This window comes from Salvelinus alpinus, chromosome 24 (genome assembly GCF_045679555.1).
Source record: "Salvelinus alpinus chromosome 24, SLU_Salpinus.1, whole genome shotgun sequence".
In the NCBI taxonomy this organism is placed as follows: Eukaryota; Metazoa; Chordata; class Actinopteri; order Salmoniformes; family Salmonidae; genus Salvelinus; species Salvelinus alpinus.
The window spans coordinates 24,077,149-24,102,504 of record NC_092109.1 but is presented as its reverse complement, the minus strand read 5'-3'; the positions used below and the strand labels follow the sequence as shown (position 1 = coordinate 24,102,504).

Sequence of the window (25,356 nt, the reverse complement as noted above, 5' to 3'; positions counted from 1 at the left end):
GGCCAGGATGACCTTGTCCCATCACGCTCTAGCGACTCTTGCGGGCCGGGCGCAGTGCACGCTGACACGGACGCCAGATGTACAGTGTTTCCTCCGACACATTGGTGCAATGCAGCTTGGCGGGGTTGTGTTTTGGAGGAAACACGGCTCTCGACCTTCGCCTCTCCGGGGTCCGTACGGGAGTTGCAGCGATGGGACAAGATTGTAACTACCAATTGGATATGACGAAATTGGGGAGAAAAGGGGGGGAAAATAAATAAATAATAATCCTACTCCATCGCCTCCATCTACCTATAGAGACCACAGATATTACTTACCTTTAGAGACCATAGACATTATTTACCTTTAGAGACCACAGACATTATTTACCTTTAGAGACCACAGACATTATTTACCTTTAGAGACCATAGACATTATTTACCTTTAGAGACCATAGACATTGCCCATACTTTTAACTTGTTCAACGTCTGTTAGATCTTTCAAATATAATATCAGCCTTGGTTTTTGTGTCTCAGGGTGTCTCTATCGTCAGCCTTGGTTTTTGTGTCTCAGGGTGTCTCTATCGTCTCTATCGTCAGCCTTGGTTTTTGTGTCTCAGGGTGTCTCTATCGTCTCTATCGTCAGCCTAGGTTTTTGTGTCTCTCTCGTCTCATTCTTATTTTACTTTACTGAATTCCACATAGACTATGTAAAGATGTTAATTAGATGTGGCATCAGAGAATATTTGGTGACATACTATGTAGGACTACTGTAGTTTATTTTTGCATTACCTGTAGATGGTGGGGTGTGATGTCGCATGACAGGTTGAACAGTCTTGTTGGCCTACTCCTTCTGAGTCCCCGTTGGATGACCAGTCACCTATGTTGATCTCGCTATCAGGAAGGTGTACTCACCTTCATTAGTCGTCTTCGCTGGAAGCTGCCTGTCGTCTCTCTGCTGGTGGGGCTCTAGATGGTTCTGTACGGTCTTCCTCTTCCTTCTCCCTCAGCCGCTCGCCCAATATGCATAGGACTCTGGGCAAGTCGAAGAAGAAGTGACCATCTTAATCACATAGGGTGCATTTGCTGGTGTTGTTGCATTCTCTGCCCTTGTGGACAGGGATCCACAGCGCCAACACTTGATGGTTGTTCATTCTTTAGCTTGGTGGCCAGCAATGTTGCAGATGAAGCAGCGTAGGGCCTGTCCGGGGTAGAAACTCCTACTACTGTAGGGGCCCAAAGCGATTTTGTTCGGCACCACTAACAGCTCTCCCAACCTTCCCCTCTTCATTTTCACCCTGTACTTTCTCACTCAGTACCAGATACCATACTGATATATGGCTTCAAAGCTGGCTGTAGAATGGTGCAGTATCTCTCGATGAAGAGGAAGAAGTCTTCGTCAGCCACTCTTCCCATCCAGAACTTAAAGACATGCTCCGGAACTTTGGCGACTACTAAGTCTTTATTGGACTGGATTTGTCAATATGTAGTTCATACATGTATAATTGACTGTTTTAGACACAAAATCCATAGTTTGAAAGCGAATGTTTTTCTGGAAGCTGTGCTGGGCCATTTTCCCCCAACGTGGGCCAACTCGAGTTCTAGCCAATGAGCTTCCGAGCCTCATCATTTGCGTGACAGCTAGAAAGATGCACACACAGCAGAGCGAGAGAGCAATGACATGGTGCATATGTCTACACACAGCAGAGCGAGAGAGAGCAATGACATGGTGCATATGTCTACACACACAGCAGAGCGAGAGAGAGCAATGGCATGGTGCATATGTCTACACACACAGCAGAGCGAGAGAGCAATGACGTGGTACATATGTCTACACACACATCAGAGAGAGAGAGAGAGCAATGACATGGTGCATATGTCTACACACACAGCAGAGAGAGAGAGAGAGCAATGACATGGTGCATATGTCTACACACACAGCAGAGCGAGAGAGCAATGACATGGTGCATATGTCTACACACACATCAGAGAGAGAGAGAGAGAGAGCAATGACATGGTGCATATGTCTACACACACAGCAGAGAGAGAGAGAGAGCAATGACATGGTGCATATGTCTACACACACATCAGAGAGAGAGAGAGCAATGACATGGTGCATATGTCTACACACACAGCAGAGCGAGAGAGCAATGACATGGTACATATGTCTACACACACAGCAGAGAGAGAGAGCAATGACATGGTGCATATGTCTACACACACAGCAGAGCGAGAGAACAATGACATGGTACATATGTCTACACACACAGCAGAGAGAGAGAACAATGACGTGGTACATATGTCTACACACACAGCAGAGAGAGAGAGCAATGACGTGGTACATATGTCTACACACACAGCAGAGAGAAAGAGCAATGACATGGTACATGTCTACACACACAGCAGAGAGAGAGAACAATGACGTGGTACATATGTCTACACACACAGCAGAGAGAGAGAACAATGACGTGGTACATATGTCTACACACACAGCAGAGAGAGAGAGCAATGACATGGTACATATGTCTACACACACAGCAGAGAGAGAGAACAATGACGTGGTACATATGTCTACACACACAGCAGAGCGAGAGAGAGCAATGACATGGTACATATGTCTACACACACAGCAGAGAGAGAGAGCAATGACGTGGTACATATGTCTACACACAGCAGAGAGAGAGAGCAATGACATGGTGCATATGTCTACACACACAGCAGAGAGAGAGAGCAATGACGTGGTACATATGTCTACACACACAGCAGAGAGAGAGAGCAAAGACGTGGTACATATGTCTACACACACAGCAGAGAGAGAGAGCAATGACATGGTGCATATGTCTACACACACAGCAGAGAGAGAGAGAGCAATGACGTGGTGCATATGTCTACACACACAGCAGAGCGAGAGAACAATGACGTGGTACATATGTCTACACACACAGCAGAGAGAGAGAGCAATGACATGGTGCATATGTCTACACACACAGCAGAGAGAGAGAGCAATGACGTGGTGCATATGTCTACACACACAGCAGAGCGAGAGAGCAATGACGTGGTACATATGTCTACACACACAGCAGAGAGAGAGAGCAATGACATGGTGCATATGTCTACACACACAGCAGAGAGAGAGAGAGCAATGACATGGTACATATGTCTACACACACAGCAGAGAGAGAGAGAGCAATGACGTGGTACATATGTCTACACCCACAGCAGAAAGAGAGAGAGAGCAATGACGTGGTACATATGTCTACACACACAGTATTTGACGTAGTACGGAATTCTCGGTGAACACTTTTGGCTCATGAGCGCTACATTCAGAACTAATGGCTAAAAAGTATACAAAAGTACCGGGGAATCTTTTTAACTAAGAGGTTCTTCTCATCAATGTTCATTGAAGATTGCACCTGCCACTGCTTCCACTTCTCATACTTGGTTGCATAGACCTCCATGATAGACCACAGGCGTCTCTGCTTTGAAAACAAGTTCATGTTCCTTCCTATTAGGTAAGGCTATGAAGATATAGATGTCAGTGGCACTGATCCACTGAGACTCAAACAAAAGGTGATCCCCTACATAGACTCTGCTGGGGGCCTCGAATTTCCCCATATATCACAGCTGGGCCCAGCGCTGGCCAGAGCTAGGAGCCATGATGGTAAGGGCTTAGGTTGGCTGCTCACTGTGGGAGATGGGGAAGAGGGACAACGACTTATTGCTCGAGTCCGGACATGGTGTTCACTATTTGACTTCACAATGTTACTAAATTAATATTGGATATTTTTATTACATTTGGCACTGCCAGAATAATTTAATTTGACACCAGTTTAAAACTGTGTTCAGTGTTCCTCTCCCCAGTCTGAAACTGACTCTGAGGCACAATGCTTCATTCATGCCCTCTAACTTCCCCTTCACTGCAACAGTTTTCATTATTTATAGCTGAGTTTACATAACTCCTAATTACTAGTAGAATCCACTATTATCTATCTATCTGACCTGCTTATTCAGGCAATCTGGATAAACAATACTGTAAATAACAAGCAAATAAAGTGAAGCATCCTATTAAATGCAGGCTGCAGTTTCCTTGATAACTAGTCCCTCACTCCTGGCCAGCCATAATCCCCTGAATAGACACTGGCAGCCTTGGGCCAGGGCCAGAGGCACGTGGCTGGTCAGTAAGGGGCAAGGCCCAGAGTGAGGTTGGAATCTACCTTGGCAGACTGCAGAATCACATCACACCGACACCGTCTCAGAGTCTACACAATGGCTACAGCTGGTAGCTAAGTCTGATCACAACACACTCAATGAACAGAGAGGGTGGGGTCGACTGGAAAGAAATGAGAGACAGAGGGGAGAGAGAGAGAGAGAGAGAGGAGAAAGCGCGCGAGAGAGAGGAGAAAGCGAGAGAGAGAGTGAGAGAAGGAGAAAGAGATGGATATGAGAGAAGAGAGAGATAAATTGAAGCTGAAAGAAAGCAGTTTGCTCAAATTAATTGGGAAAGACTGGTGTCTGATGGTTGCAGTGTCCCCTCCACTCTTCCTCCTCCCTCCATCATTATCCTTTTCCCTTTTCTCTTTCTCGACCCAAGCAGAGTCATTTAGCCAATAGCATCCTGTCCTACCTGACACCATTTCTTCTCCTCACTGCTGGCATGACAACCAAGGGACACATCTACACAGCCAAGACAAACATTCTTTCTCTTGAGAGACTGAGTCCTTCGTTGTCTGAAAGTTGCCTACTTCCAACTCTGTTCCCTGATTCAAACTCACAACAATGGCAATGTTGATGTAGAGTGGGATGCCTCTGAAAGAGATTTGCACATAATTGCAATGCGTTTGACTGTAAATTGTCCCACTGTCCTTCAGGTTACTTTAGTAAAGTATGTGTTGCTTCAAGCCTTCATCTCTGGGCTTATTCTCAATGCACAGCCAGTCAGACAGGTTTGCACACAGCCACTATAAAATGCCATTCACCTTGATGCCACAATATCAATTCAAAGAACTGCAGTCTGAAAGCCCAGCTAGTCCATGAATCAGTCACGATTCAAACTAAGTTTTGTGTAGAAAGAATATAAACTGCCTACGCTGTCTGCATTTTAAAGAATGATGCTTTGCCTACCCATACGAATTTAAAGAAAAATGCATTTCAAATACATGTATCTACATTTGCATATTTTCTCAAATTAATGTAATGCCTGACAATATTCCAGAAATGCTTGGCTATGACATCTAGTCTACAGGGTGGCCAAAGTGCTTCCTAATGAGGCTTCTTAAATTACTCTTTAGATATTGATCAATGGAGATACTTTTTGAGGCCACCAAGGCAAAACTTTGGCAGTGATATAATTTTAATTGTGATGGTAAAAACAAACCTTTTGATTTGACAAAATGTTAACATGGTCATAAAGAGCACATTCAACTTCATAAAAAACATCCCAAAAGTAAAAAAAAGAGACTATAATAAGTGCCTCTCTTCAGCTTAATTAAATAAGAGATTGAGCACTAGGCTGTTATTTTTATCAAAAACTATACATCGTACAACGTTACACAATGTGTCAAAGTGTAGGTCTAGGCCTTGTGCTTCCAATGAGTGCTCTACAGTGGATGGGTAGCGTTGTTATGGTGTGTTCGTAACCAGGTGGGAAGTGGAAATACCACATCTGGTAAAAATCCACTTGAGTGGCACTCCAGCTGGTAATTACTAGTTAAATCAGCCATGAATCCCCGTGTGACAGGAAGAATGGAAGTTTGTTGTGTGCAACAGAGAGGGGCAATTGAATGCATGATTCACCATTTATTTTATTTCTTGCCTGTCTATCTATGGTTAACAGAGTTGATGTGTTATGCTCGACTCGCTCAGTTTTACACCAAAAAACACCTGAAAACTGCCAAAAAAGAGACCACATAACAGGGTTGACCTTAAAATGAGGGACAGAATCACTAATAGCATGAAATAAATAGTGATCTTCACAAATACCTTTGTCGAAGCAACGACATAACTAGGACCTTACAATGACGGTGGAAAGTGAGAAATGTTGGGGTTAAAATCACAGAGGGGCACGTCAAAATGCTGCATTGTGCCGCTTTAGCAAGTCTTTATTCATACTGAATATCAAATTGATTGAATTCTCCATGTGGTCTATATTAAAGGGCACCTTAATTCATATAACAGGCTTTGAAATTCAATACTGGTGCATTATTTCTACTTGAAAAAGAAAAGGAGAGACGCACACTAGGAGCTCAGATGCCATAATTTAATAACCACCGTTTGGACAGACAAGCTGTCTTCATCAGGGTATAATGACAAACACTAGGTCACTAGTTTATATAGTTTATATATAGGACACACACAGGTGTCTGTAATTGGCTGGCTGTGGCTTGATGTCATTAGTTGATTTAGAGATATAACAGAACACATACAAAAGCATGATTTCTACTCAACACATCAAAGGAACACAAAAGGCACTAATTTCGTGGAATGACCCAGTACACGCTAAGTTCTTCCCATTGGACGTTGGTTGCAATGCTCTCGTCAGTTTGTTTATTTGTCATATGCACATGAAGGAGTCATTTATTTTTGTCATTTAAATGCATGTTAGTGTTTTTGGAATGTGTCAAGTACAATAAAAATGCATTTTGACAAAATATATTGTCATTTGAAGACTTGGAGCGTGGCTTGTTGGGGGCATGGCTTTATCTTAGTGATTTTTGGCCACATTTGTGATACCAAAGAGCCTACTAAAGTTTTATTGTTAAGACAGTCACCATTTCATTACAATATGATTTGGCCAAATTTGCCATATATTTGAATAAAAACACATATTTCTTACAAATACATTTCAAATGCATGTTGGAATATATTTTACAAAACATTTCCAAATATATTGATAAATACATCTGAAAATATATTCTTTAATGTATTTCAGAATGTATTTGGAAATATATTTAAATACATTTTACATACATGTATATATACATTTTAAATACATTCCATAATATATGGTGGAATGTATTTAAAATGTATTAAATAAATAAAAAAAAATGACATTATTTTTTTATTTTTTTCCCCTGTATGGGTAAATAAGATGACAGTGCAGTTGGCTGTCAGATCGTCCATCTCTCATCATCGCCCCCCAGTCACAGACAGACATGAAATCAACCAATACTGATAGATGGTTAACAGGTGTAGTCTAATTACAGACATCATCTCTACAGCCAAACAAACTGATTGCCATGTCATTTAAATGACAGACATGTTTATCTGGGAAGCTAATTAAAAGGTAGAAAATCAAGGCTGTTGGGTTTGGAGGTAGTGGAGGGAGCCTTTAGAGGCAAGTGTTCTCCTGGGTCTACTGTAATAAGCTATTTTCAACACTAATGATGCCATAATTAATATATAATGGGTGGGGTGGGGGAACGAGGCGCTCTATCCCAGGTGAGAAAGGTGTGATGGTGGTGAGAGGGGGGTTGGGGTGCAGGAGGAGGGTATTGTGGACAAATGTGTGGAGGAGAGAGGGGGAATGGGGAGAAGGTTTGAGGGGGGGTCCATCTGTTTCAACAACCCAGAACCAGGGCACTGAGAGGGGAGTGGGAGGAGGGTCTGAGGGGGCAATTATCTGCTGCAGCAGTGGGGCCCAGGAGAGGCCATCATTAGAGTGAGGGAAAAGGACCGGGTTGGGGGGGGGAGGGTGGGGGGTGACCTCTGTTGACCCTGACAGTCAGTCAATGTGGACATATGAGAGGATGAAGAGGAGGAGACAAAGCTGATTAATCTAGATCAGATGCATCCCACCCCCTCTAACCCTTACCACCATTTTCCCATACTCCTCTCTCTCTCTATCCTCTCTGAAATGTATGATTTTGGGTTAAGATGGCTTCTAAGTTTTATGTGTGCTTGTTTTTTTTAAATGGTCGAATTAATAAACTAAACTAAATTGAGCCATCTGCAGCTTACTGACTTGTTGGAATGCTGCTGGGCTCCTCTGTGTATTAAGACAGTGTAGAGGCACTTTGAAGCTAGTGTTGGTGTTCGACAAACCCACAGAGCCGAAGACATCCAGAAGGTAAGGGAGATGGCAGGGATGAGAAAGGGATGAGACATCTCTCTGTCTCCCAGGTTGGTTCTCAATCATCCTTTTCATCAACAGGGCTATGCATTAAGTGTTTTGACGATCTTATTTGTATATGGTAATGTACGAGAAATAATGTGTATACAACGGAAATGTATGTGGTGCTGAGCATTATAAAACATGAAGAGAAGTCAAATTGTTTAAGATAAACGAAGTTCAGTTTATCCTGCTTTCATCACAAGGAAACAAAGGAGTAGGAAGTAAAGCATCACTGAGTGATATGAGCCTTTCTATAACAAGACAAATACCCTCCTTTATCTTTGGCTTACAGGGCACGCATGCACACACACCCATACACACACACCCATACACACACATTTAAATGTAAGCCACATTAGAGGGGATCTGCTCACTTCAATATATTATAATGTGATGCTTGCCCTTAATGGAAAATCAATGAGAAGACAAGCCCGCTACCTCTGAGACCATGCAAAATGCAATTTCCAAATTGACATGTGGAGGGTGTGTGTGATTGATTCTGACTGGTGCCCCATTTTAATATTGTTTACCGTGAGCTCATTGACTCTCAGACATTGTCCTCTGGTTCATCTACAACACGCCAAATGACAGGCCTCTTTCTTTTTCAATCCCGCTCTCTATCCCTCCCGCCCTCTCTCTCTCTCTCTTTGACTCGTCCATGTCCATATTGCTGTCAGATGAAGATTTTCATGGGGTTAAATGCCAATACAGAGTCAATATCAACTAAGCCTGGATGACATGGCCAGAGGGTCTGATTATAGTCACTGTGAACATTAAAGTATGTCCTGTAACAAATTCAAACCTGTTCCCAATCAGACACTTCCCCACACCTCAAACTTCAGCCCTGGAAGGCCATTTACAGCATCAATAAACACCCCTGACCTGACTCATTCCACCTAGATACAACAGTGCAAAGACCAAACAAAATCCAAGCATCACAGTATACAGTTGTGGCCAAAAGTTTTGAGAATGACACAAATATTAATTTCCACAAAGTTTGCTGCTTCAGTGTCTTTAGATATTTTTGTCAGATGTTACTATGGAATACTGAACTAATAATTACAAGCATTTCATAAGTGTCAAAGGCTTTTATTGACAATTACATGAAGTTGATGCAAAGAGTCAATGTTTGCAGTGTTGACCCTTCTTTTTCAAGACCTCTGCAATCCGCCCTGGCATGCTGTCAATTAACTTCTGGCCCACATCCTGACTGATGGCAGCCCATTCTTGTATAATCAATGCTTGGAATTTGTCAGAATTTGTGGGTTTTTGTTTGTCTACCCGCCTCTTGAGGATTAACCACAAGTTCTCAATGGGATTAAGATCTGGGGAGTTTCCTGGCCATGGACCCAAAATATCAATGTTTTGTTCCCCGAGCCACTTAGTTATCACTTTTGCCTGATGGCAAGGTGCTCCATCATGCTGGAAAAGGCATTGTTCGTCACCAAACTGTTCCTGGATGGTTGGGAGAAGTTGCTCTCGGAGGATGTGTTGGTACCATTCTTTATTCATGGCTGTGTTCTTAGGCAAAATTGTTAATCAGCCCACTCCCTTGGCTGAGAAGCAACCCCACACATGAATGGTCTCAGGATGCTTTACTGTTGGCATGATACAGGACTGATGGTAGCGCTCACCTTGTCTTCTCCGGACAAGCTTTTTTCAGGATGGCCCAAACAATTGAAAAGGGGATTCATCCGAGAAAATGACTTTACCCCAGTCCTCAGCAGTCCAATCCCTGTACCTTTTGCAGAATATCAGTCTGTCCCTGATGTTTTTCCTGGAGAGAAGTGGCTTCTTTCATGCCCTTCTTGACACCAGGCCATCCTCCAAAAGTCTTCGCCTCACTGTGCGTGCAGATGCACTCACACCTGCCTGCTGCAATTCCTGAGCAAGCTCTGTACTGGTGGTGCACCAATCCCGCAGCTGAATCAACTTTAGGAGACGGTCCTGGTGCTTGCTGGACATTCTTGGGCACCCTGAAGCCTTCTTCACAACAATTGAACAGCTCTCCTTGAAGTTCTTGATGATCCGATAAATGGTTGATTTAGGTGCAATCTTACTGGCAGCAATATCCTTGCCTGTGAAGCCCTTTTTGTGCAAAGCAATGATGTCGGCATGTGTTTCTTTGCAGGTAACCATGGTTGACAGAGGAAGAACAATGATTCCAAGCACCACCCTCCTTTTGAAGCTTCCATTCTGTTATTCGAACTCAATCAGCATGACAGAGTGATCTCCAGTCTTGTCCTCGTCAACACTCACACCTGTGTTAACGAGAGAATCACTGACATGATGTCAGCTGGTCTTTTTGTGGCAGGGCTGAAATGCAGTGGAAATGTTTTTGGGGGATTCAGTTAATTTGCATGGCAAAGAGGGACTTTGCAATTAATTGCAATTCATCTGATCACTCTTCATAACATTCTGGAGTATATGCAAATTGCCATCATACAAACTGAGGCAGCAGACTTTGTGAAAATTAATATTTGTGTCATTCTCAAAACTTTTGGCCACAACTGTACATTGGAATCACAGGAGGTTGGTGGCACCTTAATAGGGACAAATGGGCTTGTGGTAATGACTGGAGTGGAATCGGTGGAATGCTATCAAATGTGTGGTATGCTTTTCATGTGTTTGATGCCATTCCATTTGCTCCGTTCCAGACATTATTATGAGCCGTCCTCCCCTCAGAAGACTCCACTGCTTGGCACTACATATATGACCCAATAGCCTGGCGAGATCTCAGCACTCCCCCATGGAACGCACTGAGTTGGTTCACAGTAAATTGGATTAGCTGTAAAGAGAGGCGTCCAGGTTAATGTGCCCTGGATCACACACGAATCACACACACACTCTAAGGGTGTAATAATTAGTCCAAACAGTTCTCATTAGTCCAAACAAAACAAGAGCTTCATTTGGACAAATTCAGGTTGGTCCTTCCCTGTATGATTTAGTTTACTTCCTTTTAATAAATGTTTTGTAACATAATTGACGGAATGAATATACCCAAAGGGCAAGTGGACAAAACACACACACACAGCTTCCAGGAAAATCCATGAACCGTCTTCTCACACACTGGCATAAAACAAAGATACACATATTCACCCAAACACATTCACATTAACTGACACATGCACAAAGCGCTGACCCTGAAGTGTGACACCGTATGCTCTGATAGCTGAAATGCACAATAGGCCGCTGCTACAGCAGACAGATCTGACTCCGAGCTGTAACTAATATCCCTATTACATCTCATCCATCAAAAACATCCCATATTGAAATCAACAGAGCAGCAAGCTTATCATTCCAACAAGAGCGCTTTTTAGATACAAGTGGCACAATCTATTTTCTGCAGGAGCAACAGTGTTGCATTTTATATACAGTGCATTCGGGATGAATTCAGACCCCTTGACTTTTTCCACATTTTGTTACGTTACAGCCTTACTCTGAAATTGATTAAAGTGTTTTTTTCCCCTCATCAATCTACACATATTGAGCGGCAGGTAGCCGAGTGGTTAGAGCGTCAGACTTGAAACCGAAAGGTTGCAAGATCGAATCCCTGAGCTGGCAAGGTAAAAATCTGTCGTTCTGCCCTTGAACAAGGCAGTTAACCCACTATTCCTAGGCCGTTATTGAAAATAATAATTTGTTCTTAACTGACTTGCCTAGTTAAATAAAATAATAACATTACCCCATAATGACAAAGCAAAACCAGGTTATATCAGACCAGAGAATTTTGTTTATCATCGTCTGAGAGCCTTTAGGTGCCTTTTGGCAAACTCCAAGCGGGCTGTCATGTGCCTTTTACTGAGGAGTGGCTTCCGTCTGGCCACTCTACCATAAAGACCTGATTAGTGGAGTGCTGCAGAGATGGGTGTCCTTCTGGAAGGTTCTCCCATCTCCACAGAGGAACTCCAGAGCTCTACCAGAGTGACCATCGGGTTCTTGGTCACCTCCCTGACTAAGGCCCTTCTCCCCGATTACTCAGTTTGGCCGGACGTCCAGCTCCAGGAAGAGTCTTGCTGTTTCCAAACTTCTTTAATTTAAGAATGATGGAGACTACTGTGTTCTTGGGGACCTTCAATGCTGCAGACATTTTTTGGTACCCTTCCCCAGATCTTTGCCTCGACACAATCCTGTCTCGGAGTTTTACGGACAACTCATTCGACCTCATGGCTTGGTTTTTGCTCTGACATGCACTGTCAACTGTGCGACCTTATATAGACAGGTTTGCACCTTTCCAAATCGTGTCCAATCAAATGAATTTACCACAGGTGTACTCTAATCAAGTTGTAGAAACATCTCAAGTATGATCAATGGAAACAGGATGCACCTGAGCTCAATTTCGAGTCTCATAGCAAAGGGTCTGAATGTAAAGAAGGTATTTCTGTTATTTTATTTTTTTAAATTAGCAACATTTCTAAAAACCTGTTTTCACTTTGTCATTATGGGGTATTGTGTGTAGATTGCTGAGGATTTTTATTTGATCCATTTTAGAATAAGGCTGTAATGTAACATAATGTGGAAAAAGTCAAGGGGTCTGAATACTTTCCGAAGGCACTCTATATCACATTGGGAAAATAGATCCCATTTCTGAGTAAGCCAAGATATTGGGCAGGGCAGAACACTCCACACTTCAATAGCTGCACACACAGCCTCATCGCCCAAACCACAATGACCTCCATTCAACACCAACATCACTCACCTTGCCGAAATCCCTGACATCGAACAGGTCAAATGGGTCAAACAGCTCACTGTTACGCAGGCCAAACTTGTCGTGGCACACCTTGAGGAACGTCCGGATGTTCTTCAGACAGAGAAACTGGAAGAGAGAGAGAAGAAACACCTCAAGGTCAGAAACAGTGTGGGATAAGATTTGTGATGATGTGTACTGGTGAGCTCCCGTCCATTTGGACACTCCACTCCATTGCTTGCTAGTCCCTTAGTTTGCGCCAAACACAGACTGTTTGATAATGTTTGTTTATGTTGCTTACCTTTTCAAACAAATTCATACCGAGACGTGCCGTATGTGCGTATTAGTTATCCAGCAGGTGCGTGCTCTCAGTAATTAGAACGTTATATGTTGAGGGGTTTTCCTGATAATATTCTTTACCTGTTAAATGTTTACGTGATACCTATTGAAGGATAATGATTATAAAGTGACATGTGAATCTGAAAATAAAAGAGGGAAATTGCTGACCCTGTAAAACACCACATTTCACTGCACCTATATGTGACAATATAACATATCAACTCAGCAAAAAAAGAAACGTCCTCTCACTGTCAACTGCATTCATTTTCAGCAAACATAACATGTGTAAATATTTGTATGAATATAAGAGTCAACAGCTGAGACATAAACTGAACAAGTTCCACAGACATGTGACTAACATAAATGGAATAATGTGTCCCTGAACAAAGGGGGGTCAAAATCAAAAGTAACAGTCAGTATCTGGTGTGGCCACCAGCTGCATTAAGTACTGCAGTGCATCTCCTCCTCATGGACTGCACCAGATTTGCCAGTTCTTGCTGTGAGATTTTACCCCACTCTTCCACCAAGGCACCTGCAAGTTCCAGACATTCCTGGGGGGAATGGCCCTAGCCCTCACCCTCCAATCCAACAGGTCCCAGACGTGCTCAATGGGATTGAGATCCGGGCTCTTCGCTGGCCAAGGCAGAACACTGACATTCCTATCTTGCAGAAAATCAGCTATACTGCTCGTTCTGTTCGTGGTGGCGTTGTCATGCTGGAGGGTCATGTCAGGATGAGCCTGCAGGAAGGGTACCACATGAGGGAGGAGGATGTCTTCCCTGTAACGCACAGCTTTGAGATTGCCTGCGCATGACAACAAGCTCAGTCCGATGATGCTGTAACACACCGCCCTAGACCATGACGGACCCTACACCTCCAAATCGATCCCGCTCCAGAGCACAGGCCTCGGTGTAACGCTCATTCCTTCGACGATAAACACGAATCCGACCATCACCCCTGGTGAGACAAAACCGCGACTCATCAGTGAAGAGCACTTTTTGCCAGTCCTGTCTGGTCCAGCGACAGTGGGTTTGTGCCCATAGCTGACGTTGTTGCTGGTGATGTCTGGTGAGGACCTGCCTTACAACAGGCCTACAAGCCCTCAGTCCAGCCTCTCTCAGCCTATTGCGGACAGTCTGAGCACTGATGGAGGGATTGTGCGTTCCTGGTGTAACTCGAACAGTTGTTGTTGCCATCCTGTACCTGTCCCGCAGGTGTGATGTTCGGATGTACCGATGTCACTGCGAGGACGATCAGCTGTCCGTCCTGTCTCCCTGTAGCGCTGTCTTAGGCATCTCACAGTATGGACATTGAAATGTATTGCCCTGGCCACATCTGCAGTCCTCATGCCTCCTTGCAGCATGCCTCAGGCACGTTCACGCAGATGAGCAGGGATCCTGGGCATCTTTCTTTTGGTGTTTTTCAGAGTCAGTAGAAAGGCTTCTTTAGTGTCCTAGGTTTTCATAACTGTGACCTTAATTGTCTACCGTCTGTAAGCTGTTAGTGTCTTAACGACCGTTCCACAGGTGCATGTTCATTAATTGTTTATGGTTCATTGAACAAGCATGGGAAACAGTGTTTAAACCCTTTACAATGAAGATCTATTTGGATTTTTACGAATTATCTTTGAAAGACAGGGTCCTGAAAAAGGGAATTTCGTTTTACTACATTTGGGGACTGCTGTGAACATCAGAAATGTTTCTAGCTCAATCCAACTCCTAGTTTTTTTTGTTGATTTTTGATTTTTATTTAACCTTTATTTAACTAGGCAATTCAGGTAAGAACACATTCTTATTTACAATGACGGCCTACCCCAGCCAAACCCAGACAACGCTGAGCCAATTGTCTGCCACCCTATAGGAGTCCCAATCACGGCCGGATGTGATGCAGCCTGGATTCGAACCAGGGACTGCAGTGACACCTCTTGACACCTCTTGCCTTAGACCGCTGCGCCACTCAGGATCTGTAATAAGCAATATCATTGTTACATCTTTTAGAGAATAGGCCTATTTAATTTCCTGGTCATGATTGACAGGCTCTCCACTTCCTCCTCCTTCCTGTATGTATGCTAAGCGTGATTAAACACGATGCCAGGCTGATTGTGCTCCTGAGGCTCTGTCTGAAGCTGGGACTGAAGTAGTACATCTCTGACTCAGATAACACAGGCAGAGAGCAGAGAGACACCTGTCTCCTAGCAATATCCCCCTATAACCCATGTCATAGTATCTCATAGTAGTACCAATGACTCAAACCAACACTACACTCTTAGAAAAAAAGGTGCTATCTAGAACCTAAAAGGGTTCTTCAGCTTTCCCCAAAGGAGAACCCTTTCAATGACCCTTTATGGTTCGAAATAGAACCCTTTTGGTTCCAGGTAGAAACCTTTTGGGTTCCATCTAGAAGCCTTTCCACTGAGGATTCTACAAGAAACTCAAAAGGGTTCTACCTGGAACCAAAAAAGGGTAATTACCTGGGAACAAAAAGGGTTCTCCTATGGGGACAGCCGAATAACCCCTATAGAACCCTTTTTTCTAAGAGTGTAGGGTCACCTCTTCAGGTACAGGAGATGTGCTGTATGAACTGTGCTTTCCCTCTAGCATGGATTTAGACATCCTTGTGAATTTGCCAGTACATATCAGACACCACTTGGTAGAAGCCACCGGCCCTATGCACTGATGTTATACTAGATCAACCTGCTCTCTCAGTTAGGAATGAGAAGAGTGTGTACCACATATCCAATATTCCATGCATGGTGACGTTATAGAATTGGCTAAATTATCTTGTGCATCAGAGTGAATCTCTTCATGAGTAAATATGTTTCTGCAATAAGTACAATGTATCAGACTACGGGTGAGAGACAACCATAAGTACCGCGACAAAACAATAACGCAGCAGCATTATTGTCTTCCATCTCTCACCACCTAATGTGTAGATATTACCGAGCTCACTGAGATAGGCTCTTTCATACTGTATCTTACCGTGTGGGTCGAGAAGCAGCTGTGGCCATGGAGACAGACTCTGTACCAATGTGTTTTCCTGATAGTGTGAGAGAGGCCGGGGCGGCTTCGTTAACCAAAAATACTTGGGTATTTATGCTGATGAAAGCTTTGGGCTTGAAACACATCCCTTGACTAATTTCAGCTGCTATGGAATGCGTGTTGAGAACAGTCTTTCTTTTGGCACCTGCTGTGTTTTCATGTTAGTAGTTGAGCAGCCTTGCATTTTTAAGTGGATAATAGGCTGAATGAGTTTGAGATATGATATGCTATTGTCCATTGTTCTGGATATTCATGCCAGTCCTGTGTGTCCAGACCTCAGGTTTCTGCTGATTCACATTCATACAGCACATCTCCACAGAGAGAGAGTCATTGCACTGAGCCACATAAGAGAGCAACACCGGCCACCGCGCCCAGTGACGTGCGACGTGATTGGCTGGCCGCTGCAGTGGCATTTGCAGTTCACTAGCTAAGGTTATCATGTCTGCCGATTGTCAAATGGAGAGGGAAAAAAGTGTATTCTTCTGCCAAGGATAAAAGGTAACATTTGCAGGAGGTGGTTGGAGTGGGGGGGGGGGGGGGGCTCCAGACAGAGATCATAGGAGCGAATATGTGGAAGACATTCTAATGCATGTACTGTTGCCTAGTGTAAGATAACAGAGCTGAGGGGATGAGTGATGGAATCATGATCTGTTGAGTGGAAAACACACATATACACACACCATCTCTACAGCTCTGAACACACCCGGGAGACACTCTGAACATGGTCAGGTCCTCAGGCTGCTGCTGTCCTGAATACAACTCACATGGGAGTATCCTACTGTGTTACCCCACATATCCATAGCTAGTCTTGCATGTCATTTTTCTGTGTGAAATACTACAGTCAGAACATCTCTTGTATCTCTAACTGCACTAAACCTTTGCATTTTCATTTCTTTATAACATATACAGTTGAAGTCGGAAGTTTACATACACCTTAGCCAAATACATTTAAACTCAGTTTTTCACAATTTCTGACATTTAATCCTAGTAAAAGTTCCCTGTCTTAGGTCAGTTAGGATCACCACTTTATTTTAAGAATGTGAAATGTCAGAATAATAGTAGAGAGAATGATTATTTCAGCTTTTATTTCTTTCATTACATTCCCAGTGGGTCAGAAGTTTATATACACTCAATTAGTATTTGGTAGCATTGCCTTGAGTTGTTTAACTTGGGTAAAATGTTTCGGATAGCCTTCCACAAGCTTCCCACAATAAGTTGGGTGAATTTAGGCCCATTCCTCCTGACAGAGCTAGTGTAACGGAGTCAGGTTTGTAGGCCTCCTTGCTCACACACGCTTTTACAGTTCTGCCCACAAATTTTCTATAGGATTGAGGTCAGGGCTTTGTGATGGCCACTCCAATACCTTGCCTTTGTTGTCCTTAAGCCATGTTGCCACAGCTTTGGATCCCACAATAAGTTGGGTGAATTTAGGCCCATTCCTCCTGACAGAGCTAGTGTAACGGAGTCAGGTTTGTAGGCCTCCTTGCTCACACACGCTTTTACAGTTCTGCCCACAAATTTTCTATAGGATTGAGGTCAGGGCTTTGTGATGGCCACTCCAATACCTTGCCTTTGTTGTCCTTAAGCCATGTTGCCACAGCTTTGGAAGTATGCTTGGGGTCATTGTCCATTTGGAAGACCCATTTGTGACCAAGCTTTAACTTCCTGACTGATGTCTTGAAATGTTGCTTCAATATATCCAAATCATTGTTCTTCGGCTTGCAAGCCTCCCCCTTTTTCCTCCAAACATAACGATGGTCATTATGGCCAAACAGTTCTATTTTTGTTTCATCAGACCCGAGGACATTTCTTCAAAAAGTATCATCTTTGTACCCCATGTGCAGTTGCAAACCGTAGTCTGGATTTTTAATGGCGGTTTTGGAGCAGTGGCTTCTTCCTTGCTGAGCGGCCTTTCAGGTGATGTCGATATAGGACTCGTTTTACTTTGGATATTGTCACGCCCTGGCCTTAGTTATCTTTGTTTTCTTTATTATTTTAGTTAGGTCAGGGTGTGACATGGGGGATGTATGTTTTATGGGGCAGTGTCTAGTCTAGGTGTATGTATGTCTATGGTTGCCTAGATTGGTTCTCAATTAGAGACAGCTGTCTATCGTTGTCTCTGATTGGGAACCATATTTAGGCAGCCATATTCATTAGGTAGTTCGTGGGTGATTGTCTATATGTAAGTTGCCTGTGTCTGCACTTATTGTAATTATAGCTTCACGTTCGTTTGTTGTTTTTGTATAGTTTGTTTAAGTGTTCTTCGTCTTCGTTATAATAAATAGAAGATGTATTGTTATCATGCTGCGCCTTGGTCCTCTCTTCATCCAAACGACGAACGTGACAGATATACATATGTACCTGTTTCCTCCAGCATCTTCACAAGGTCCTTTGTTGTTGTTCTGAGATTGATTTGCACTATTCGCACCAAAGTATGTTCGTCTCTGGGAGACAGAACGCGTCTCCTTCCTGACCGGTATGACGGCTGTGTGGTCCCATGGTGTTTATACTTGCGTAGTATTGTTTGTACAGATGAATGTGGTACCTTCAGGCATTTGGAAATTGCTCCCAAGGATGAACCAGACTTGTGGAGGTCTACAATTTTCTGAGGTCTTGGCTGATATCTTTTGATTTTCCCATGATGTCAAGCAAAGAGGCACTGAGTTTGAAGGTAGGCCTTGAAATACATCCACAGGTACACCTTCAATTGACTCAAATGATGTCAATTAGCCTATCAGAAGCTTCTAAAGCCATGACATCATTTTCTGGAATTTTCCAAGATGCCCACCCAGACCCTCCCCTATAGGTTCAGGTTTTGCGGCCGGAGTCCGCACCTTTGGAGGGGGGTACTGTCACGCCCTGACCCTAGAGATCCTTTTTATGTCTCTATTTTGGTTTGGTCCAGGGCGTGAGTTGGGGTGGGCATTCTATGTTTTGTGTTCTATGTTTTTGTATTTCTTTGTTGTTTGGCCGGGTGTGGTTCTCAATCAGAGGCAGCTGTCTATCGTTGTCTCTGATTGAGAACCATACTTAGGTAGCTCTTGCCCACATGGGTTTTGTGGGTAGTTATTTTCTGTTTTGTGTGTCTGCACCAGACAGAACTGTTTCTTTGTTCCGCTTTGTTATTTTTTGTTCTAGTGTTCAGCTGTATTAAAAATCATGAACACGTACCACGCTGCACCTTGGTCTTCTTCTTCAAACAGCCGTTACACTAGTGGTTAGAGCATTGGGCCAGTAACCGACATGTTGCTAGATCGTATCCCCGAGCTGACAAGATAAAAATATGTTGTTCTGCCCCTGAACAAGGCAATTAACCCACTGTTCCTAGGATGTCATTGTAAATAAGAAGTTGTTCTTAACTGACTTGCCTAGTTAAATAAAGGTTTACAAAAATGCTCTGATGAATGAAATGAAATAAAACATTAAAACAACAGCCAACAACCAGTGTGAGCAATAAGAACACTTGTTGGTATGGGGTGGAGAAGAGAAAAGGGAAGAGAGGAGGATGACATGAGCGAACGGCAAAGAGGGAGAAAACAGGTAACAAAGGGCTGTCACCCCATGACAGCATCTCAGTGGTGTTGCCCAACCCACCCCTCACACAGATAATAATGCATTACCCCAGCACTGTGGAGGAACTGTGACCCTCAAGTGCACTGCCTCCCCACTGCTTCACAAATGAAGGGATACAAATGCGAGCTTCCTCATAAACCTGAGAGCTCTGGAATTAAAGGGAAGGAGGAGGGGGAGGAAAAAGGGGTTGTTTTGCCAAAACTGAGGCGCTTTGGTGTTAACTAAAAGGGAAAGCCGGCAGAGAACAAGTCCTGTGGGGTAGAGGGGGATGGGATGGGAGGGGTTGTTGTGTCTGACTCTGAGGATGATGAAAAAAGAACAGAGTGCAGAGCAACTAAGCAAGCGAGGGGGGAAAGGGTGGATACAGTCTGCGGAGAGATGGGGAGTTGAGAGATGGATCCACACAGACTGAGGCAGCTGATATGAGTCAGTGAGTGGATCAGATAGTCAGAGTCAGTGGGAGAGAGTCAAGTCTGTCTAAGAGAGAGTCAAGCAGACAGACACAGTCATTTGAAACACACAGACAGCAGCTGGTGATGTGTGTACCTGTGTCTACGGGAGGGAATCACTCCACACACCTCTGGAAAAACAGAACAGAACATTGCAGCCCACTCAACACTTTCCTCTCCTCCACAGCAGCCCACATAAAATAGGCTGTGCTGCTTATGACAGATGGATGAGATGCTACAGGGAGCGGTGTGTGTGAATACCAGGCTCTCTGGGAAACCTACAGGCAAACACCTCTAGTAATTCTAATACTGTGCTAGATATTACAGTATGTTGTCCATGCTCTGTGTATTTCATCCTCTCTCTCACCAGCCCTGCCTGTACGTTTAGAAACACCCTTCTCTCTTGGAATAGGGAGTCAGCCACACCCTCTGATTGGTGTTGTGAACAGACAACTAGGGGGCCTGGAGGACCTCCCACCCCCACCCCTGTTATCTATGACGGAAGGCAAACTTCCGGGTCGCACAGATGTTAAAGCCAGTCAAGAGAAGGCCCGTCTCAGGCTAATTGGGGAGGCAGACACACCATGAATAATACATCAGCACTATGCAAATGTTAATCTGATAGCATTACCCCCAAAGCCCCATATAAGGACGCGGAGCGCCCATGTTATTAGATCAAGCCCCAACACAACACACGAAGCCTTTCAAATTAGCACTATGTGACCCAGTTTTAAGATCTGTGTTAAGTAGGCTAACTACATGCTTTAAGAAGGGTTCATCTCCATTACAAAGGATCATAATTCATTGGAAAAGCCAGACTCCAGAAGGAGTGGTGCTGTAGTGATTCAGAATGGTTGAGATAATTGAGGCAAGTCCACCTTCACCTTTGCTCCAACTGTATATAAGATGTTAGCACACAAGCTAATTGCCCCAAGGGGCAGTTCTTAGATAAGAGGCATGTATTGAAAGTGGAGTGTACAACTTGGTTCACCTAACATGTCTGCTCTCTCGCTCCCTTTCTCACTCACACACACACACACACACACACACACACACACACACACACACACACACACACACACACACACACACACAGGTCAATCCGCTGAAAATAGAAAAACCAGTGAACTTTATTCAACTGAAAGGAAGTCCTCTTAAGAGAAAAAAGAGAAAAAAAGCTTTGTGAGAAATGTGAAGCAGAACGGAGGAAAGAGACAGAAGAGAAATGTCTTGAAGGTACTCTGCCCGCTAACGCAGAACCATCCTCAGCTGGGAACAAAGGATGTGCGCTCATGGATAATGGAAAGAACGGAGAGGATCTATTCAATGAAGTTAACGGCACTACAGTCTCTCTCACAGTACCAGGCAAGCCAGCTCGCCACAGCCAGATCCAGCCAGCTGCAATATATTGTAGATGGGTCTCAACATGTCCCCCTCCTACATAGCTTCACTCCCCAATCCACCCTAATCAGGTGACATCATCCATGCCATTGTCAATCAACACCTGGACCTCTGAGTAAACGCTGGTGGGTGTCATCAGTCTGCCTCCAGAATAGGCTAACAGTGTGTATGTTGTGTGTATGCCTCCACAACATCATGTGTGTGTGTGTGTGTGTGTGTGTGTGTGTGTGTGTGTGTGTGTGTGTGTGTGTGTGTGTGTGTGTGTGTGTGTGTGTGTGTGTGTGTGTGTGTGTGTGTGTGTGTGTGTGTGTGTGTGTGTGTGTAAGGAAGGAAGGAAGGAAGGAAGGAAGGAAGGAAGGAAGGAAGGAAGGAAGGAAGGAAGGAAGGAAGGAAGGAAGGAAGGAAGGAAGGAAGGAAGGAAGGAAGGAAGGAAGGAAGGAAGGAAGGAAGGAAGGAAGGAAGGAAGGAAGGAAGGAAGGAAGAGCAGGGGAGGAATGGACCCAGGGCAGCGGAAAACAAAAGGCAGCAAAAAGCTTTCATTAACACCTCAAACTATTTGACCTGATTTCCCATTTCCTCTGAACTTAAAGATGCACTATGTAGAAATCACTCCTCCATTTCCTGGTTTTAAAAATTCTAATAGTTAGCCTAATTTCAGTTTATGTGACAAAATATGCAAGTATAGTGTAGAGAATCATTGTACCATCTAAACCGCTGTGAAAAATATTTTCCATAACCACAAATATTGTATTTTCATCTGTTTGAAGCTGGTGTACAAACCGAAATTAAAAGATGCAAAAACTAAACTTAAGAACGGGAAGCATAGAAATAGCGTACAAGGAACAGATCTACTGATTCTTAAACTTTCTTTCAATGAGAATGACAGATATAACTTACATTTCTATGTGAATTTGGTTGGATCGCCCAAAAAGTTACATATTGCATATTTAAATACTGTTTTCCCCCACATCCATCTGCAAAATAATAATTCATTACATTTCCTCCTCTGGGGGTTCAAATGGGTGAAAAATTACATGCAATATTTCTCTGTTTTATTTTCTGACACAGGGCTTTCACCCTCGCGTGACTGAGCCTATTTAGAGAGTGGGTGAGTATTTCCAAATAAAGATTTGGTTTTCCATGATGGACTCACAAATAATGTCATCATCCACTTGGCTGCTCTGGTCACTCTGGAGAGTTAACTTCCTGTTGTCTTTAGACAAGCCAGAGGTATGGGCCTGGAAACATCATGTCAACCAAGGAGATATCCATTTTACCTACATTAATCCTGCCTTTTCCAACCCTGCTCACCATAATTCAGTCCGAATTTGAAAACCCTCAAAGAATATTGAATCAGACACCACACTTTAGTATGAATACTCTTGTTTTGCAAACCAAAACCTGGGTGCAAACAACCAAAATCTATAATACCTACAGATCAGAGGAGGCTGGTGGGAGCAGCTATACGAGGACATCGTTGTATGGATGGAAAAGTATCAAAAACATCAAACATACGGAAACCACGTTTGACGTTGTTCCATTTGTTCCATTTAAGCCATTACATTGAGCCTGTCCTCCTATAGCTCCTCCCACCAGCCTCCTCTGCTACAGTACTCTAGGTACAGAATGAGCTGTGTACCATAGACTCTGGAGAGAAGCAGTGTGTGAGCAATCTCTGGTTGTTAGAAACACAATCTCATTGTAGTTCTGTTGTTGGTAGTCTCAGCCCTTCCACATTCTCTCAGCCCCCTGAGTAAAGTGTGGAGAGGGCTGCTGGGAATCTGAGACCACACCGGATCAATGGCCAGGTAATTTATGACACCAGACTGGGGAGCAGAGGACTGCATCTATCTTCTCCCAGCCCCACCGTCTCCCTCCTCCCTCACCAGGGTGTTTCTCATAGCAGTGATTTAGATCCTGTCTTAGATCTAGCTCCTTCATCTCCTTCCTTCCCTGGGAAGGCCAGAGACATCATACAGTGAGAGGGTGGGAGAAATCAATGCTTTTATATTGAGAGTGCCCAGCGTAACAGCAGTACTGAGTGTGTTTTCACCAAATAAAAACTGGGTTTGAGAACACTAAAGGAGAGATGCACGGTTTGGGGTTTACAGATGTAGGATCTTAATTTGATCGCCCTATTGCAGTGTATTTTGTGGAGTAATGTTTCTGAAGTTTGTAATTTCCATTTTCTAATTTCCGACTTGATTTTCCCTTACGAAAAATGTATCAACCCCTTCAAAAATGTCCATTAATTATAATAATAATATAAATATAATAATAATTATTAACATTTCCTGTTGCTGCATGATCATTTTCCTGCTGTAGCAAACTGACTCAAATTAAGATCCTATACCTGTATAATAGCCTATAATGAGTTTAATTATAAACAGATTTGAATGTTTTGACACTGCGGCATAATAGGAAGCATGCCCATTTTGTCCCATAATACCTTAAATGCATCTGACACGCTTTATTCACACATTGCATCTGCTTTTAGCACATAGCCTCAAACCAAACTCTGGATGTTGGCTTCTTTATGCCTGTGACATCCATTTTCTTCCTGCACCTCGTTTAGCTTGGGAACACTCATTTCAGAGCATGATGATTCATCTCTTTTGCTTAAAAAACACCTTAGGCATCTTATAATAAAAGAGTCATAAACAAAATAAAAACATGGTAGCAGAACTATTGCACGTACTAGTGATGGGAAGTTCGGCTCTTTTTAATGACTCAGATCTTTAAGACTCGTTCATTAAAAATAATGAATATTTAATCTAATTTTGTTCATTTGAGTCAGTAATGCCAAAGCATGTAGGACCTACCGGCAAAAGATAAACTAAAAACTCTAAATAGTTCTGATTCTACAAGCCTTACGTTCACATGTCATTCACCATAAGGGGCTTGTTGGAGCGGTCATTTGTGACAGACTTTTAAAAGCGTGCTTTAAACAATGAACATTTGATGATTGCTAGACATACAAATAAGATTAACTGGACTAGACTCTGAACACCTCATTGCAAAATGCATTGCTTTACTGCCGTGAGGGTGGTAGGCACAATACCGTTCGCAAAGTGCATCACCCCACACGATTGGTTCTCAAGTTCGAGTTTGTTTAACAGAGGCTGTGTATGTTTTGGTTCTACAAAGTTGTGTCCATCATAACATTCAATAATCAATTAATTGCATTCTTGGACCATGAGAACAATTGTCAGTTGTAAACATGTATTTTTCTTCACTATGCTGCCTACAGCATGATCTCTTTTGCCTGCGTGCATATAAGACGGAGAGTTGTTGGTCGGGGCACGTCTCCGGAGTCTGCAAAGGAGAGCATATTAATCCAACTTTAGAATTCATTGTAGCCAGCAGGTCAAACAAATATCTAAAATAAACGAGTCAGTCAGAAAAAGGAATAATGACTCTCGAGTCAGTAAAAAGATTAGTCAAAAATAACAAAATCGTTCAGGAACTGCACATCACTAGTACAGTATACTCAGGAAAGTATTCAGAACCCCTGACTTTTTCCACATTTTGTTACGTTACAGCCTTAATTCTAAAATTGATTAAATAAGAAATGTTCCTCATCAATCTGCACACAATACTCCATAATGACAAAGCGAAAACAGGTTGTTGTTTTTTGTGTGCAAAAGTGAAGAAAAAAAAACTGAAAAACCTTATTTACATAAGTATTCAGACCCTTTGCTATGAGACTCGAATTTGAGCTCAGGTGCATCCTGTTTCCATTGATCATCCTTGAGATGTTTCTACAACTTGATTGGAGTCC

General features: G+C 43.2%; 1 protein-coding gene across 15 annotated transcripts in view; it reads right to left on the bottom strand.

The window, feature by feature from the left end:
* Nucleotides 1–25,356, bottom strand: part of LOC139552369 (guanine nucleotide exchange factor VAV2-like) — a 240,608-nt gene that overhangs the window by 149,211 nt on the left and 66,041 nt on the right. For all 15 annotated transcript variants that reach the window (XM_071364042.1, XM_071364044.1, XM_071364053.1 and 12 more), the window contains exon 2: nucleotides 12,788–12,904. In XM_071364042.1, coding sequence (XP_071220143.1) covers nucleotides 12,788–12,904 — 117 coding nt within the window. The remainder of the gene's footprint in view (nucleotides 1–12,787; nucleotides 12,905–25,356) is intronic.